The sequence below is a fragment of the Eretmochelys imbricata genome, chromosome 14 (assembly GCF_965152235.1).
Source record: "Eretmochelys imbricata isolate rEreImb1 chromosome 14, rEreImb1.hap1, whole genome shotgun sequence".
NCBI lineage: Eukaryota > Metazoa > Chordata > Testudines > Cheloniidae > Eretmochelys > Eretmochelys imbricata.
In genome coordinates, this window is record NC_135585.1 from 44545354 (window position 1) to 44564162 (window position 18809).

Below are 18809 nucleotides of genomic sequence, written 5' to 3' on the forward strand. Positions count from 1 at the left end.
AAAATGTGTTCAATTGAAAACCCAATTTGCCTTTGAAATAATTAAAGCAGAAAATGTCTGTCTACCCAGAACTGGAAACTTAGTTTTGCACCAAGGTGGGAAACATTAAGATTTTCCACTAATAACCACAATTTCAAACCCATTCGCTCTATTGCAACTGTTTCAAAGGGATAGCTCCAGGATGGTTAAACTGAATAAAGCAAAGTCGATAGCCCACAGAATATATTTTAAGCACTGTGAAGCTAAAAGACGGAGTTGAAGCCCGCAGACAAAACCGTTCTCTCTTGACACTGCCCAAGGAGAGACAGAAGGTCAATGGGATTAGAACCTAGATCTCCTGCTCTAGCACCATATCTGCTGTCCGATATTGCTGCCACCTAAATGGCAGTGCTGTTGAGCGGTGCACAGAACATACACATAGTATGGCACGGTCCACCCCTCTAAGAGCTTCCAGTCCTAATGGACAAGGCAGAGAAAGGGAGGGAGGAGAAACAGAGGCACAGGGAGGGGAAGTAACTGGCCCAAGGTCACCCAGCAGGTCAGTGGCAGAACTAAGAACAGAACCCAGGTCTCCTGACTGCTACTGACCTGCACAGCACAGACACAAAGTCACAGAGGGAAACAATACAACCTAGCAGTAACTGAGCAATGCTCCTAGCCCATCATCACACTGAGATGGAAGTGCAGCTAGAATTGGTACCATGAATCAATCTGGAAAGAGGTAGCAGGCCGTCTGTGTGGAGGAATCATCACAGACGAGCTGCCACATAGGAAGCTGAGTGAGTCAATGTTGTATTTCTCTGGAAAGTGGGAATCAGGCTGTTGTCATTTTAGTATGTTAATTTCATGCCCAAGTTGTGGGCTTGCTGTTTGTCACACTAGGAAACCATCTGGGCTAGAATTGTTGGATTTGGACTGTACTTTGTCCCAGCCTTCATACTGCATTTTATCTAAGGCCAGAGCCTCAGAAGGCATAAACTGACCCAGCTCCATTGACTTTAAGTGAAATAATCCAGTTTTCACTAATGTGATAATGCATCTGATTAGTGCTCTGGCTGATGGAAGTGATGGTGTGGTGCACCCTTGGTATTCCCATCATGAGATATTACAGAGAGAGAATCAGGATCAATTCCTCTGGCACTCTAATCCTGACCATTGCCCTTCTCCTTCCCTCCCCAGACATCACACTGAGGAAGAAAATGTCCAACCGAACCACCGTGACCGAGTTCCTTCTCCTGGGATTCTCTGATGTTCGGGAGCTGCAGATTTTACATTTCATTGTGTTTCTAGTGATTTACCTGGCAGCCCTGATAGGGAATCTTCTCATCATCACAGTTGTTGTCCTCGACCACCATCTTCACACCCCCATGTACTTCTTCCTGATGAATTTGTCCATCCTAGACCTCGGCTCCATCTCTATCATTGTCCCCAGATCCATGGCCAATTCTCTCATGAACACCAGGTCAATTTCTTATTCTGGATGTGTTGCCCAAGTTTTTCTCTTTGTCTTTTTTGTTTCAGCAGATCTTGTTTTATTGACCGTCATGGCGTACGACCGATACGTCGCCATCTGCCAACCACTGCACTATGAGAGAGTGATGAACAGGAGAGCTTGTGTCCAAATGGCAGCTGGTGTCTGGATTGGTGTTTTTCTCTACGCTGCACTGCACACTGGGATCACGTTTGCAGTCTCCTTCTGTGGAGGCAACGTGGTGGGTCAGTTCTTCTGTGAAATCCCCCAGCTCCTCAAGCTCACCGGCTCTGACTTGTACCTCAGTGAAACTGGTACTATTGCCTTTAGTGTGTGTTTAGGCTTAAGTTGCTTTGTTTTTATAATTGTGTCGTATGCTCAGATCTTCAAAACAGTGCTGAGAATCCCCTCTGAGCAGCGCCGGCATAAAGCCTTCCTCACCTGCCTCCCTCACCTCACTGTGGTGTCCTTGTTCTTTTGCACTGCCACCTTTGCCTACAGTCATCCCACCTCCAGCTCAGCCTCAGCTCTGGATCTCGTGGTGGCTGTTCTCTATTCCGTGCTGCCAGCAGTGATGAATCCGATCATCTACAGCATGAGGAACAAGGAGATCAAAGCTGCATTGAGGAAACTGATAGGGTGGAGGTTATTCACCAGAAATAATCTGTCCATTTTTTCCCTTTGGTTGTGATTTCATTCCATGTTTCTTTATACATGTAATCCTCTGATGACATTATTATCTCCATGAGAACATGCTTTGCCATTTGCTTATGCAGAAAGCTGTATTTAGACTGGTAAAAATGCAGACAAACACAACTCAAGTCAGGGGAGTTACTGTAGATTTACACCAGTGTAGATAAGATCAGACTCTATCTATCTATCAAGTTTTTTGTACAGCCACCCATCACCACACTCTCTGAGCACCTTCCACCTCAAATGAATAGCCATAATCAAGTCCCTAGTGGACTTCATGAGGTCTCTGTGTCTTCTCCTTTTGGGGGGCATAAACTCTGCTTGGATTCAGCCTGCAACCTCGGACTTAGAGAATGGATGAGATCAAACGAGGGGAGGGCATGTCTCAGGACCATCTTGTTTTTGAAGATCTGTAACTCTTGAGGGCTTAATGCATAAAGTTTCTGTGGTTAAGAAATCCCTTGGCTCAACACATGTTCCTCGCCTTCCTATCATATTCTTCTTAAAGGGGTTCAACTAGAAGCCTAGCATGAGCACAACCTAGGTGAAGCTCTGGCAGAGTGTGTGTAGGTGTCTGGGGGCTTGGGAGAACTCAGACACTGGTTTTGAGTTGTAAGGCAGCTGGACAGTGGGCTCCAATGGCCAAGGGAAGGGCGTCAGACCAGAGGTCTGAGTGTGGCAGTGTTTCCTAGAGCCCCAGAGCTAGTGACGAAGAGACTCTACCCAGACGCAATTACCTTGGAAGTATGTGGCACCCAGAGATTGGGTCCGCTTTCACGAGATGGGTGACTGTATAAGTGGGTACCGGGCCAGGTTGTAAAAGCTATCTCGTCTGGCTTTTGTTTGGTTTTATCAGTTGGTCAGTTTGGCTTTGGGTTGTTTTTTCCCCCTTCTTTGGGGGAAGGGAAATGATTGGTTACATGGCTGTTTCAGCAGTTTGTCATGTATTTGGGAGGCCAATGTGTTCTCTCTTTGACTGGGTTTTCTGACAGATCTGACAGTTTGCTTCCCACAATGATGAAGGGGTGAGAAAGAGTTCTGTAGCTCTCTGGATGACTGAGTTTCTGCTGAAATTATTATTTTAAGGCAGCTGGGATTGTATTGTTTTAGTAATGACATGTTAGGGCACCTAGGGCCTCGGATAGGTATCTTTTAATTATATTAAAGCTAAAATAAAACTACAGCCACACTCCAGGTGTCCAGACACCTGTCTCCCACCTCAGTCCCGGAGCAATTCACCATCTGGAGGGAAGACAGGGTTTTGTCTGCTAACTCATGTGTGGGGCCCAATTGGTACGTGTACTCAGAGACCACCCATTGGATCTATTCCCATTCAAAATGTGGGTTGTGTCTTAACCACTGAGTGTCTAACCCCTGAGCTGTGGGGTATTCTGATGTGGAGCTTCCCCAGTCTCTTCCACTGAACCTGTTACACTTTGGATAAATACATAAGGAGGTATTATGGGTGAGAGAGCAAGTGGGTGAGAGAGCAAGCGAGAGAGGAAAGAATAACTCTTCAGCCTAGTGGTTAGTATATATAAATAGCTAGATGTGAATGGGGACCGATTGGTAGTTTCAGGATGTATCAAAACTCATATTCCTCTCCTTGTGTTGGCACATACCAGTTTTGTCTCCTTTCTCTGATACCAGCGCTAGTCACAAATTGTCATCTCTGAGTGTGTGTGTACAATTTTCTCGTGAAAAATTTAGACTTTTCAAAGAAAACCTCATAACAGTTTTGTTTGTTTGCTTGTTTGAAATCCCAAACCCAATTTTTTGGGGTCAAAGTCTGCCAAAAACTTTAGAAAAACTCTCTCTTTTTTTGCTCAAAATTTTTGGTTTTTAGAATTTCAGTTTTCCAGTGAAAAATCAGTTCTCAAGAGAAAATTAGACATTTTCTGAAAAAAAAAATCATTTAGTAAAAAGTCCAATTTTCCACCATAAATCTTTTGATGGAAAATGTTTAACCAGCCATAGCTGCTACTGGTTTTCAGGTACTGACTGTTCTCTTTACTGAGCACTGAGTGTAAATGGTGTACAGCGTACAGTGCTGTGATGCTGTGAATATGTATCTCTTTTTATCTACTAACCAACAGAGTCTGACACCATTATTCACACTGAGAATTCCCTTTTCCATGGGCAGTCCCATTAAAATCCATAGAGCTACTCAACATGAAGAAAGGTGGTAAAATCTGTCCCAAAGTGTATACTCAGTGTCATTCATACCTATTGAATTTAATTTCCCTTACTCCTGCAGAGACAACACCACCCTGGAGAGTCAACTGCAGTTCTCAAAAAGAAAAGGAGTACTTGTGGCACCTTAGAGACTAACCAATTTATTTGAGCATGAGCTTTTGTGAGCTACAGCTCATGCTGTAGCTCACGAAAGCTCATTCTCAAATAAATTGGTTAGTCTCTAAGGTGCCACAAGTCCTCCTTTTCTTTTTGCGAATACAGACTAACACGGCTGTTACTCTAAAAACTGCAGTTCTGTCAACTATGACCTAATGCCAGTTGTAAATTGCATCTTCAATTACACTTGAGCAATGCGGGTAGTTTGTATTGTGCCATTTCCATTAAAGCACGATTTGCCAGGACCCCTCCCTCATGCAGGACACAACATTGATGCATGGGGGGTTGTGTAAGCAACCACAAATCGGGCATATTCCAACTTTCACCATATATATATATGTATAATAACAGGGTTTTGGATGCAATTTAAATATATTGTGAAAGCAATCAGTGGCAGATTACCTCACGGGCCAACGTGGCCTGTGCCCTGGCCCCCGGCCAATTTGGAGCCCATGGAAAAATCTCCCCCACTGTGGCCCCTGGGAGCTCTCGCTCCCCATCTTGGCACTGGCACAGAGCTTCTCCAGTCTCGTGGCTGCAGTGGGGGAGCCCCCGAAAAGGAGCAAGCAGGGGTTGTAGCCATGGGGGAAGGGGTGGAACAGGGTGGGGCCATGGGTTGAAGGGGCGGAACAGGGCCATGGTTCCAGCTCCAGGGCCCCCCACTTGCTCCGGCCCAGGGCCCCAGGCAACCTTAAGTCATCTCTGAAAGCAATGATCCAGTGTTCATAGCTTCATAGTGTTCAAGGCCAGAATGGACGGACAGATAATCCACTTTGACCTCCTGTATGCCATAGCCCACTAATCTTCACCCACATACCCCTGCATTGAGTCAAATGACTTAGTTAAACTCAGCATTTCAGTCTTTGGGAGACTAAACCATTGTGTTCCACAGGCAAAGAACAGGAGTGACCAAGGTGCCACTAGAGAATATTCTCATGGAAAATTTTGATTTTGTGAAAGAGAATTTCACATTAGAAAATTGTTCCAGTGGAAAATTCCCAACCAGCTGTACCCAGAACTCATGGAGAGCCTATGGACTCCAGTGGGAAGAAGATTGGGACATTGCTGGGGTATAGCATCTAGGCTTACTCAGGCTGAAAGAAGAAATATTCCCCTAAGCAAGAATGCATTCACATGACAGAAAAGCAGAGATGGGTCCAAATCAAGACTCTAATCCATGCTGGGATCCCAAATTCCTCAACATTCAAGAGAGGAGCTTTTGGATCTGAGGTCATGGATCTGCCGTGTCACTACAAAACCCACCACTAGCTGGATGGACAGACAATGTCCCCATTGCATGTTGGCACAATCTCTTTGAAGATGCAGGTCATGAGTGTGTTCTGGAGACTGAACTCCCCTTTGCACTGTCCAGATGGGCTTCAAAGGTCCGAGCTGGCTTACTGGTCCTTCAGAAGACTGCCCAGTTGGAGATAATTAGTGACAGCTCAGATGAGTGGAAATCATGAAATCAATGGGAGTTAGGCACATCTGAGGACCCCAGTAGGAACCCAGCTGAGTATTTAGGTTTCTAAATACCTAAAACTTTAGATAGTTTTCCACATCTGACTCCTCATCTCCTCCATTGACCCAGTGGAGGTTTATATCAGGACGTGTCATCATTCCTCAGGACACTTTATCAGGCACAATCTCTTCCCATTCATGTCTCCGTGTTTAAATTCTGCAGAGTGTGTAAAGGCTCAGGGATTCAGGTGTCAATAGAATAGAGGACACAGGCCATGTGGAGAATTCCCTGGGCGCAACGCCGACTGGGAGTGCAGAGCTGTGATTATCCTCAGTGGGCATTGCAGAGGATTCAGTAGTAAAACACTTGAGATTGGGTCAAATTCATCTGGTGAGAGCCCACTGGATTCCAGGGAGTTACACCAGGAATGGATTTTGCTCTGTGGGCTTATGGAGGAAATTGTATGCAGCATGTTGTACACTCAGGGCTGAAACAAGATGTTTTATTGGCTGAAGACTATACACTGATAACACTGAATGACCTGCTTTTTGGACAAAGGGCTTTCTTCCTTGTCCCCTCCCCTGCCTGTTCTGTTTTCCTTCTTCATCAAACAGCCAGATCAGCAGCCCATTGAAGAGGCAGAAAGCTGTAATTTTCAAAGGTGCCTAAAGGAGTCAGGAGTGCACAACTCCAGCTGAAACACTGTGGGACTTGGGTACCTAAATCCCTTAGGCTCCTTTGAAAACCTCAGTCTGAAGTCGATTTTTCAAAAGAACATGTAGAAGCAGAGATTGTGGCTAGATACACTTCCTCCACATCCTGCCCCTTGCCAATGTGCACCAGTCCTGCCCTGCAGGAACCCCTTTTGTGGGTGACAGGAGAATCCATTCTTATAGATTCACAGATTCATAGATACTAAGGTCAGAAGGGACCATTATGTTCATCCAGTCCGACCTCCTGCACAACGCAGGCCACAGAATCTCACCCACCCACTCCTGCGAAAAACCTCTCCCCTGTGTCTGAGCTATTGAAGTCCTCAGATTGTGGTTTAAAGACTTCAAGGAGCAGAGAATCCCCCAGCAAGTGACCCGTGCCCCATGCTACAGAGGAAGACGAAAAACCTCCAGGGCCTCTTCCAATCTGCCCTGGAGGAAAATTCCTTTCCAACTCCAAATATGGTGATCAGCTAAACCCTGAGTATTTGGGCAAGATTCACCAGCCAGATACCCAAGAAAGATTTTCTGTAGTAACTCAGATCCCACCCCATCTAACATCCCATTACAGGCCATTGGGGCTATTTACCATGAATAGGTAAAGATCAATTAATTACCAAAATCATCTTATCCCATCATACCATCTCCTCCATAAACTTATCGAGTTTAATCTTAAAGCCAGATAGGTCTTTTGCCCCCACTGCTTCCCTTGGAAGGCTATTCCAAAACTTCACTCCTCTGATGGTTAGAAACCTTCGTCTAATTTCAAGTCTAAACTCCCCGATGACCAGTTTATATCCATTTGTTCTTGTGTCCACATTGGTACTGAGCTTAAATAATTCCTCTCTCTCTCCGGTATTTATCCCTCTGATATATTTATAGAGAGCAATCATATCTCCCCTCAACCTTCTTTTAGTTAGGCTAAACATGCCAAGCTCCTTGAGTCTCCTTTCATAAGACAGGTTTTCCATTCCTCGGATCACCCTAGTAGCCCTTCTCTGTACCTGTTCCAGTTTGAATTCATCCTTCTTAAACATGGGAGACCAGAACTGCACACAGTATTCCAGGTGAGGTCTCACCAGTGCCTTGTATAATGGTACTAAAACCTCCTTATCTCTACTGGAAATACCTCGCCTGGTGCATCCCAAGACCGCATTAGCTTTTTTCATGGCCATATCACATTGGCGGCTCATAGTCATCCTATGATCAACCAATACTCCAAGGTCCTTCTCCTCCTCCGTTACTTCTAATTGATGCGTCCCCAGCTTATAACTAAAATTCTTGTTATTAATCCCTATATACATAACCTTACACTTCTCACTGTGAAATTTCATCCTATTACTAAAAAGAAAAGGAGTACTTGTGGCACCTTAGAGACTAACCAATTTATTTGAGCATGAGCTTTCGTGAGCTACAGCTCACTTCATCGGATGCATACCGTGGAAACTGCAGAAGACATTATATACACACAGAGACCATGAAACAATACCTCCTCCCACCCCACTCTCCTGCTGGTAATAGCTTATCTAAAGTGATCATCAAGTTGGGCCATTTCCAGCACAAATCCAGGTTTTCTCACCCTCCGCCCCCCCCCCCCAACCTCACTCTCCTGCTGGTAATAGCCCATCCAAAGTGACCACTCTCTTTAAAATGTGTATGATAATCAAGGTGGGCCATTTCCAGCACAAATCCAGGTTTTCTCACCCCCCCCCACCCCCCTCCAAAAACCACACACACAAACTCACTCTCCTGCTCTCATACACATTTTAAAGAGAGTGGTCACTTTGGATGGGCTATTACCAGCAGGAGAGTGAGGTTGGGGGGGGGGGCGAAGGGTGAGCTGGGCCCATCTCAAATTAATTTGCAATTTCCTGATAGAAATAGTCTTCTTCTGTCAGCCACACAACCCTCAGCTCTTACATAGCAGGGAAGGCCCGGTCCTGATCCCACTGCCGTCACTAGCAATAATCCCGCTGACTGCAGCAGTTCCAGGGGTTGATCATAGAGGTGCACGCCGTGTGTTCAGCAGAGCAAATTTCTCCAAGGAAATTTCTTCACTTCACAGGTTTTTGTTTCATTTTTTCCCCATTCCATGGAGAGGTGGCCACATCAAGCAAAGGACATTTGTATGGATGGAAATGTAGGTGGGGAAGGAAATGAAGTCCAGTGTTGCACAGTTAGGAACGGAGAGAGCTACAAACATGGGCTGGGGCTTCCAAGCTGTCTTACCCCAGTTCAAACAGAGAGACGTTAATGGCATCCCTGTGTGTTCCCCCACTGGTCATTGGTGCGGATACACTCCCCCCATGGAAACCAGGAGGCACCCAAATTTCAAAGCTATCCGAGTAACCATTCAGCTTCTAGTGCACTTCCAGAAACTGAGCTTTAAACCATACGAAATGGCGGGAATGGAAATCCTCTAGCCCTCCTTCTGTATTGGCACAAGCGCACAATCCAACACGCAGACTTTCTTAAATTCCATTCTCATTTCGGGTCCCCCAAGATTTCGTGGGGGCCGTGCACTACCTTGGGTAAAATGAGACAGATTGAAACCAGTTTGACCTGCCTCACATCAATAGTTTGATCTCTAGCTTTGAGCAAAATAAACAAAACCTAGAAACTTGTAACGGGGCTCATATCTCCACAACCCTCTCTCAGATGACCCCACATTTAGGTCACTAATCCTACCCTGCACCCTCCTAAGGCACATTAAATTTCAAAAGAATCTGACTAAGCATGTCTTCTGTTTTTTCCTTTTCTTTTTTTTTAGGAAAGGAGGACCTTTAAACAGAAATCATGGTGCAACCTCAACTAGAAGGGCGTTGCTGTGATGGTAATAATATTCATCAGTTCATTTACTGGTTGGGTACCCATCTTGCAGGTTTCTATGAACCCTGCTATTGGAATATTCCAGGAGCATTGAGATGGGATTGTGATGTTCAGCAATGAGAATCTCAGAGACAGGAACAAACAAAAGACTCAACATCACGGCACTGATATTTAGCTCATGTAACCTGGCCTAGTTCCATAGCACTCTGCCAATTTACATTCACTGAGGAACTGGTCTAATTGACTTCAGTGGGGCTGGGGCTGGGGCTGACTTACACAACAGCTGTTTGGGGATCTGGATCCTTTGAGTCCAAGGCAGCTAGAGGTGATTTACAGAAACTGGGGCACTGACCCATTCACTTCAGTGGAGCTACCCTGATTTGAACTTGCTGAGGATCAGAACCACTGATTCCAATTGGTCTCGGGCTGATTTCTACTCTCTGGCTCTTTGTATTTCATCAGTTTCTCTGACATGAATGTCTCGTGTAAAGTACACATTTTTAAACAGTGCATCTGTAGCCAAAGGAGCCTTTTATTTTAATGTTGTCTGCCGGAAGGAAAACAATGTTACTACTGCGAAAGAAAGAAAGAAAGTAAAAGACCTGGGCTATTCATCCCAATAAAAATTGAAGATCAGATGCAGAAAATCTCCACAACACTGTCCCCAGTTCTGTCCCAAGTGGGAATGAATCGCTCTGTCACCCTTACAAGTTATACTTGTAATTCATCTGAGTGGACAAAGAGCTAGGAAAGAGGAGCCTGGTTACGAATGTTTGACTCTTCTTTGGTTCAGTTTCACAGGCAAAGGATATGGGTTGGAAACTGCATCATGGGTCAGATCCCCAGCTGGTGTAAATGGATGTAGCTCCCTGGAAGTCAATGAGTCAGATCCCCAAGTGGTGTAAATAGCCCTCACTACTCTGAAGTCAGTGGAAGTGTATCAAATTACACCAGCCCAGGACCTGGTCCTTAGTTTTTAGTGTTTGTCTCTTAGTGAGGAACTTGAAGCAGCCAGGGCAGCCTGAGCTGTGGGTTCCTCTGGTGGCTGCATCCCAAGAGCTGGTGGTGCAATGCAGGAGAAAAACATCTCTGCTCCCCTAGAGGTGACTATGTGGAGTTAATGAAGGAACAGGCTATTCCAGGCCAGCTGAGACTCTGGTGCCAAGAGGCTCTTAGCTATTGTAGATCCCATGTCTGTGCTACAAATATATGTTTTATTTTGCCATCCTGTGGGGACCCCCTTTGTGATCCAGCCCTGCCTTGTTTTTAGCTAAAGGTCCTTCAAGAGATGCTGTCATCATGTGAGATGCAGGGCAGGTGCTGTTCCCCCTCTGGGGAGTTAGGGTCAACTAGGGCAGGTTGTCAGGATGCTTTGCTCCTGAGGTGAGAGCAGAGCTGGCCTCACAGCCCTGGAGACCAGATTCAGCTATTTAGCCCCAGAGCAGGGATATCTTGGGCTGTGACCTTATTTGAAGATGGCACAAACCAGGATCAGCTCGAGAGCTGGGAGTGTCTTTCAGTCCCTGATCCCATTTAGTCCATCACCTTTCACCCAAGCCTGCCCTAGGAGGGAAGCAGGGAGCGCCCATCTGTGCTAGGAACTGCAGAGAGACCCCTGCAACTCAGGACATCCAGCGAAGGGATCTGACAACAGCTGGTGAATACGACAGTGTTGGGGGCAGGAGAGAGAGAGAGAGAACCAAACAATCCTGGCAGTGGGTGAATAGATAGATAGATAGATAGATAGATAGATAGATAATGAGCAATGATTCCTAACACAGTCGGATCAAATGCATCGCAAATTGGAATAAAGACCAACAAAGTAAGTTTTCTATTTCAATTAAATATGTTAGAGTATTAATATATGGGGCAAATTTAATATCAGAAATATGAATTGCAATTAGAACTCTTGAAGACTTTTACTAACAAATTATGCAGATATCTAGAGATGATCAGATTTTTTTTTCCACCAGAAAAAATTGACTTTTCATTGAGGTTGTGAGAACCAAACAGTTTCAGCTGAAGACTGTTGGAACCTGAAAATTTTTAGGCATAATCAAAAAAAGTTTTCATTGTTATGGATATCAGAGACATTCCATGAAAATATATTCAGCTGAAAACTGAATTTTCCTTTGAAATAAAGTAGAAATTGTCTGACTACTCCTACCTGGAAACTTAGCTTTTTGCCAGGGTGGGGAACATGAATATTGTCCAATAACACCATAATTTCCAACCCCATTCCCTCTATTGCAAACGTGTTTGTCTGTTTCAAAGGGGTAGCTGCAGGATGGTAAAACTGAGTAAGTAGCAAAGTTGGTAGCCCAGAGAATGTGTTTTAAACATACTAACCTCTCTAAACTAAAGCTCTGAGAGTCGAAGCTCCCAGACAAAGCCTGTCTCTCTTTATCCTACCCAAGGACAGGCAGCAGGTTGATGGAACTAGAACCCAGATCTCCACTTCTACCATCATAGCCTCTGTCCCACACTGCTGCCTGCTAAACAAAAATACTGTCAATATGTGCACAGAACATGCACATAGGAAGACACAATCCATCCCCAAAAGAGTTCACATTCAAAGTACACAAGACAGACAAAGGGAAGGGGAGGAAAGAGAGGCAGCGGTGACTGCTCCATGGTCACAAAGTGACAGAGGCAAGACTAGAACAGAAGTCTCCTGACTCACACAGCACAGAAATAAAGTCACAGAGGGGAACCACACAACCTAGCAGTAACTGAGCAATGCGACCAGCCCATCATCACCCAGCAATGGGAGTGCAGCTGGGATCTGGTGCCATAAATCAACATGTAAGTAGACATCAGGCGGTATGTGGGATGTTGGGGTGGAATCATCACAGAAAAGCTGCCATGCGGGAAGCTGGGTGATTCTGTGCTGTATTTCTCAGTTAAGTGGGAATCAGACTGTGCTGACATTTTAGTATTTTAGTTGAGTTGGCCAAGTTGTGAGCCTGCTGTCTGTAGCAATAGGGGCATAATTTTGGCTCAAATTGTTGGATTTGGATTGTACTTCGTTCCATCTTTCATCCTGCATTTGATCAAGCCACATCTTGGGCCAGATCCTCAGATGGTGTAAACTGACCCAGCTCCAGTGACTTTAAGGGAGCGATGCCAATTTACACTCCTGTCATAACGCACCAGAGTAGTGCTCTGGTTGTGAGCGGTGAGGAGCCCTCACTACTCCAGACAATGGAAGTGACAAGTGCTGTACACCTTTGACATTCACATCATGAGACATCATGGAGAGGGGAATCAGAGTCATTCCCTCTCTCACTATAACCCTGACCATTGCTTTTCTCCTTTCCTCCACAGCCATCACACGAACTAAGAAAGAAAATGTCCAACCAAACCACCGTGACCGAGTTCCTTCTCCTGGGATTCTCTGATGTTCGAGAGCTGCAGATTTTGCACTTCATTGTGTTTCTAGTGCTTTATCTGGCAGCCCTGACAGGGAATCTTCTCATCATCACAGCCATAGCTCTTGACCACCACCTTCACACCCCCATGTACTTCTTCCTGATGAGTTTGTCCATCCTAGACCTCGGCTCCATCTCTGTCACCATCCCCAAATCTATGGCCAATTCCCTTATGAACACCAGGTCCATTTCCTATTCTGGATGTGTCGCCCAAGTCTTTTTCCTCATCTTCTTTGCTGAGGCCGACTTTGTCTTACTCACCATCATGGCGTACGATCGATACATCGCCATCTGCAAACCACTGCACTATGAGACTATAATGAACAGGAGAGCTTGTGTCCAAATGACAGCCATTGCCTGGATCAGTGTAATCCTCTATTCTTCATTGCATACCGGGAACACGTTTTCGATAACCTTCTGTGGAGGCAACATGGTTGATCAGTTCTTCTGTGAAATCCCCCAGCTATTCAAGATCGCCTGCTCTAACTCGTACTTCAATGAAGTTGGGGTTATTGAATTTAGTGTGTGTTTAACTCTAAGTTGCTTTGTTTTTATAATTGTGACATATGTTCAGATCTTGACCACGGTATTGAGAATCCCCTCTGAGCAGGGCCGACATAAAACCTTCTCCACATGCCTTCCTCACCTCATTGTAATTTCCATGTTTCTTTCCACTGGTGTCTTTGCCTACGTGAAACCCATCTCCAGCTCTCCGTCAACTCTGGATCTCGTGGTGGCTGTTCTCTATTCCGTGCTGCCGCCAGTGATGAATCCGATCATCTACAGCATAAAGAACAAGGAAATCAAAGCTTCCCTGAGGAAACTGACTGGGTGGAGGTTATTCAACAAGAATAAAATGTCTGCGTTTCTCTGATGAACGTGGTTTTATCTGTGTTGTTTTAGCAAATACAATCAACTGATGACATTACTGTCCCCATAAGAATATGGTGTGTGATTTTTTTTATGCAAAATGCTGTCTGTATAGTGGTAAATCCACACTAACTCCACTAAGTCAGTGGAGTTCTTCCAGGTTTATAGCAGTATAAGTAAGATGAAAATCTATCGATCTCATGCTTTTATACTGCCACCCCTCACCATGTTATCTGAGTACCTTCCACATAAAATCATTAGCCATTAGATTTCATGGAGTCTCTGGTTCTTCTCCTTTTTGGGGGTCAAAACTTTGCTTGGGGTATGATGGCTTTTGGGTTTCTGTTTGCTGGTGTGACAGAGTGGGATACGGCAGCATCAGATCATGAACTCTGTGTTTTGCTGTCTGGGTAAATATTGACATGGTGACTGCAGAACTCTGGCCTTGCTCAATAGCCGTCTATCGCTCTTTGTTCATGGCAGCTCTCCTACCTGAGAAAGGTGCATGTTACTTTACTGAAGAAAGAAGAGAAATCACTCAGAGAAATCAAAACTGAAGGATGGGGCCTTTGATTTTTGTTGCCTTTCACCTACAGGCCCTGCTGCATGGAACAAGTCTTTTGCTGTATAGGGAGTCTGGAAGTGATGGGTGGGGGGGAGGAGCATGGCTGGTGGGTCTGGAAGTCTTAATTTTAGCACATGACAAAGAGACAGGGACCTATTTAAGTGCAGAGTCCTACTCTGTGTCAGGTGCCAGCCATAATCCCATGTAAGAAGGACTTGCAGGAGTTTGTTCTATCTAATCTAATCTATCTGTCTATTGTAGGATTTCACACTGTCACCCACCACCATGCTATCTGAGTACCTTCCACATAAAATCGGGAGCCATAGCAAAGCCCCTAGTAGACCCTAAGGAGCCAGAGACTCCATTCCTTTTTTTGTTCTTCCCCTCAGGGTAAAAGATATGATTGTGGTATCAGTGCAGTTGTTTGGTTCTTGCTTCTTTCTCAGATTTTTTAAATTTTATTTTAGGGTTTTTTTTTTTTGTTTTTTTTTTACTGGTGGATTGATTTGTTTCTTTATGAGGTGGGAGTGCCTGGGGACAGGAGCGCTGGAAGCTCCCTAGAAGTGGTGGGGGCGCCACTGACACCTGAACCAAGGCCCCACCCCCACACGGCCTCTTCCCCTGAGGCCCCACCCTCGTGCCGCCTCTTCCCCCCAAGGCCCTTCCCCACGCTTGCTCCTCTCTGCCCCCTCCCCACCATCGGTCTCCCTTAAGGCCAGTAAAAAGTGGGAGAACATACCCCTCCCACTTTTAAAAGTGATGGGGCCATGGCCCCCTGCCCCCCCACCCCCATCTCCAGTCTGGTTCCTCTGCCTGGGGAGAGGCTGAGTGTTTGGATAGACAGTGTTGTCAGTGTTTTCTCCTTTATTGGGCGTGCCCGTATCTCATCTCCTTGATGGGGTTTTCCGAGCAATGGGTGAAGTAACATCCTGTATTGGCCCAATTTCTGTTGTTGGGAAAGACAAATTTCCAAGCTTACACAGAGCTCTTCCTCGGGTTTGGGAAAGGTGTCACAGCTAAATACAAGTTTCAGAGCGGTAGCCGTATTAGTCTGTATCAGCACGTTTTAAATTTTCATCCAGATTTGGGATAAAAACCAATTTCAAAATATTGGAATTTCCTCTACAATGAAAATTCCAACCAGCTCTAATTAGGGCTGGGACTTCCAAAGAGGCCAAAGGGACATAGGTGCAAAAATTCTATTGAAACTCTCTCAGGTTCCTTTGGTAAACCCAGCCTACGTCTTTACGCTCCTTTGAAATCCCCAGCCTTAATAAGTAAAACACTTTCCAAAAGGTAGGGGGATACAAAGGTAAAAGTTAAAGTTTATTTACACTTTGATGATAAGACTGGTCTAGATATAAATATACAAAAATAGAAATAAGTCAGGCATCAAGGGCAAGATATGTAAAGGTATTTAGGAACCTAGTGGGATTCTCAAAAGCATCTAGGCGTCTATCACCCATTAAAATCAATAGTTCCCATCAACAGATGATGACACTAAACTGGGAGGAGTGGTAGATACGCTGGAGGGTAGGGATAGGATACAGAGGGACATAGACAAATTGGAGGATTGGGCCAAAAGAAATCTGATGAGGTTCAACAAGGACAAGTGCGGAGTCCTGCACTTAGGACGGAAGAATCCAATGCACCGCTACAGACTAGGGACCGAATGGCTCAGCAGCAGTACTGCAGAGAAGGACCTAGGGGTGACAGTGGACGAGAAGCTGGATATGAGTCAACAGTGTGCCCTTGTTGCCAAGAAGGCCAATGGCATTTTGGGGTGTATAAGGAGGGGCATTGCCAGCAGATCGAGGGATGTGATCGTTCCCCTCTATTCGACATTGGTGACATCTGGAGTACTGTGTCCAGTTTTGGGCCCCACACTACAAGATGGATGTGGAAAAGCTGGAGAGAGTCCAGCGAAGGGCAACAAAAATGATTAGGGGGCTGGAATACATGACTTATGAGGAGAGGCTGAGGGAACTGGGATTGTTTAGTCTACGGAAGAGAAGAATGAGGGGGCATTTGATAGCTGCTTTTAACTACCTGAAAGGTGGATCTAAAGAGGATGGATCTAGACTATTCTCAGTGATAGCAGATGACAGGACAAGGAGTAATGGTCTCAAGTTTCAGGGGGGAGATTTAGGTTGGATATTAGGAAAAACTTTTTTACTAGGAGGGTGGTGAAACACTGGAATGCGTTACCTAGGGAGGTGGTGGAATCCCCTTCCTTAGAAGTTTTTAAGGTCAGGCTTGACAAAGCCCTGGCTGGGATGATTTAGTTGGGGATTGGTCCTGCTCTGGGCAGGGGGTTGGACTAGATGACCTCCAGAGGTCCCTTCCAACTCTGATATTTTATGATTCTATGATTCTATGAACAGTTATGTTTTGAGAACTATCAGTTAGCCAGTTTTTAATCAATTTACCGTTGTTTTTGTGTAGTGTTATTTTTTTAAATAGTGTGATGTTACCCTGAATCAAACCTTTAGAAAAATGCAAGTCTATTACATAAACACCATTGCCTTTATCAATCAGAAATGTCACAGTTAAATCAAGTTCATTTGATAAAAAACATTCTGTGAAAACATATTGATCACCATTAATTGAACTTCTTTCTCCCTTGTAATTCCTTTTGGTTGAAAAATGACCATTTTCAAAAACGAAATTGTTTGTAAAGAACTGTTGATTTAGTGAATTTTTGTTTTCTTTTTTTAATTAAATTTTTCATTTCAATTTTCGACAACATTTAAACGGAAAACTTTATAAAAAACATTATTGACTTGTTTCAATTAACCAACATGTAGGATCCCCAAACTTAGAACCTTTAAAAAGGGAAATAAATTTGATTTTTTGAAATTCTTCACTAATTAAAAAAAAAAATCCACCATCGTTGTTCATCATTCTGTATTTCCTGCATGTTGTTCTTTAGTCTGCTGTTTAATAATTTTTCAGCTATTGAACAAGGGAACAGACACAATGTCGTGTGAGTTGGCCAACCAGTCATACATCACAGATAATGAAAATTCTGGAGTTGCTACAAATTTAAACTTAGAACAAACTTCTGAGTGCAGATTCAGTGTCACTAAGGTCTTGATCCTGCACACGCTTTATGCCCAAGCTTTCTTTCCTAGTGTGAGTAGTCCCGTTAGAGTCAACTGGACGACTCAAAATAATATAATTTAGCACTTGAGTAAGGATCTCAGGATGGGGGCCTAAATGTGAATTGCTAAAAGTAATGTCCACATAGGGCCTGATCAAAAGGCCATTTAATTCAGTTGAAAGATGTTCGTTGATGCCAATGGGCTGTTGATGAGACCTCTCAAGAGATTTTAAGGGACAGATTTTCAAAAGTATTTGTAGCTACCACTGAAATCAATGGGATTTTGGTGCCTCATCTGCTGAAGTGCTTTGGAAAAGCCCACTAAACAACTATCTGCATCTTTAGACACCTAAATATCTTCAAAAATATGCCCCTTAGGAGCTCACGTCCGGTAGATTTTCAATAAAAATTAGGCTCCTAGAAGCTAGATCTTTCATGGTATTTAGGGGCCTATCTGAATCTTTAGGTGCCTAAATTCCTTTGCAAATCTGGCCCTTAGGCACTTCTGAACATTTTACCCAAATACCAAAGTTGTAAATGTAAAATTGGAACCAGGATTAAAAGAACAACAACAAGGACAGTTACTACCAAAGGGAACATGAGCACAGGCTGAGAATCAGACCCAGTAACATCTAAGCCATTCAAAAACAACTTCATGTCCCACTGAATACCTTCCATAAAGTCTCCTTCACCTCTTCGTTTCTCAGACTGTCAATGAAGAGGTTTAACAGCGGAGTTACAATAGTATTCAAAGTGTTGACAGTCTTGTTCATGTCCAAGGCATTCTGTTTGGAAGTCCTGACATACAGGAAGATGGTGGAGCTGTACCATATAATCACAAGAGTGAGACAGGAAGAGCAAGTGGAAAAGGCCTTTTGCTGGCCTTGGGCTGACGGGATTCTCAGTATGGTGGAGAGGGTGTAAATGTAGGAGACCAGAATTATTGAACATAATCCCAGGATGACGATGATCGAGATGATAAAAGCTGCCATCTCAAACACATAGGTGTCTGTGCAGGAGAGAATGATTGAGGAATCTATGCTGCAGGAGAAATGAGTAATGACATTAGTGCCACAGAAGGACAACCTAACTCTCAGAGATTCTGGGATAGAAATAGCCAGGAAACTACACACCCAGGAGCCAAGGGCCAGCTGAGCAGACAAGAGGTGCTGTTCATGATGGTGCTATAGTGCAATGGGTAGCAAATAGCCAGATAGCAGTCATAGGCCATGGCAGAGAAGAGGAAATATTCTGTGCAGCCCAGGGAGAAAATGAAGTACATCTGCAGGATGCAGCTACTAAAGGGGATGGTTCTGCTTT

At 44.5% G+C, this 18809-nt stretch overlaps 2 protein-coding genes and 1 pseudogene across 2 annotated transcripts; 2 read left to right on the forward strand and 1 right to left on the reverse strand.

The window, feature by feature from the left end:
- Positions 1-1199: 1199 nt before the first annotated feature.
- Positions 1200-2162, forward strand: LOC144274234 (olfactory receptor 14I1-like). Its single transcript, XM_077832885.1, has one exon. The coding sequence runs from the start codon at positions 1200-1202 to the stop codon at positions 2160-2162; it is 963 nt and encodes a 320-aa protein (XP_077689011.1).
- A 10709-nt stretch (positions 2163-12871) lies between these two features.
- On the forward strand, positions 12872-13825 carry LOC144275146 (olfactory receptor 14A16-like). Its single transcript, XM_077834287.1, has one exon. The coding sequence runs from the start codon at positions 12872-12874 to the stop codon at positions 13823-13825; it is 954 nt and encodes a 317-aa protein (XP_077690413.1).
- A 4317-nt stretch (positions 13826-18142) lies between these two features.
- LOC144274116 (olfactory receptor 6F1-like) lies at positions 18143-18720 on the reverse strand (annotated as a pseudogene).
- Between the last annotated feature and the right edge of the window lie 89 nt (positions 18721-18809).

What these genes read in the sequence shown, in the direction of transcription:
- LOC144274234 (XM_077832885.1), top strand. Translation starts at nt 1,200, where the DNA reads ATGTCCAACCGAACCACCGTGACCGAGTTCCTTCTCCTGGGATTCTCT.
- LOC144275146 (XM_077834287.1), top strand. Translation starts at nt 12,872, where the DNA reads ATGTCCAACCAAACCACCGTGACCGAGTTCCTTCTCCTGGGATTCTCT.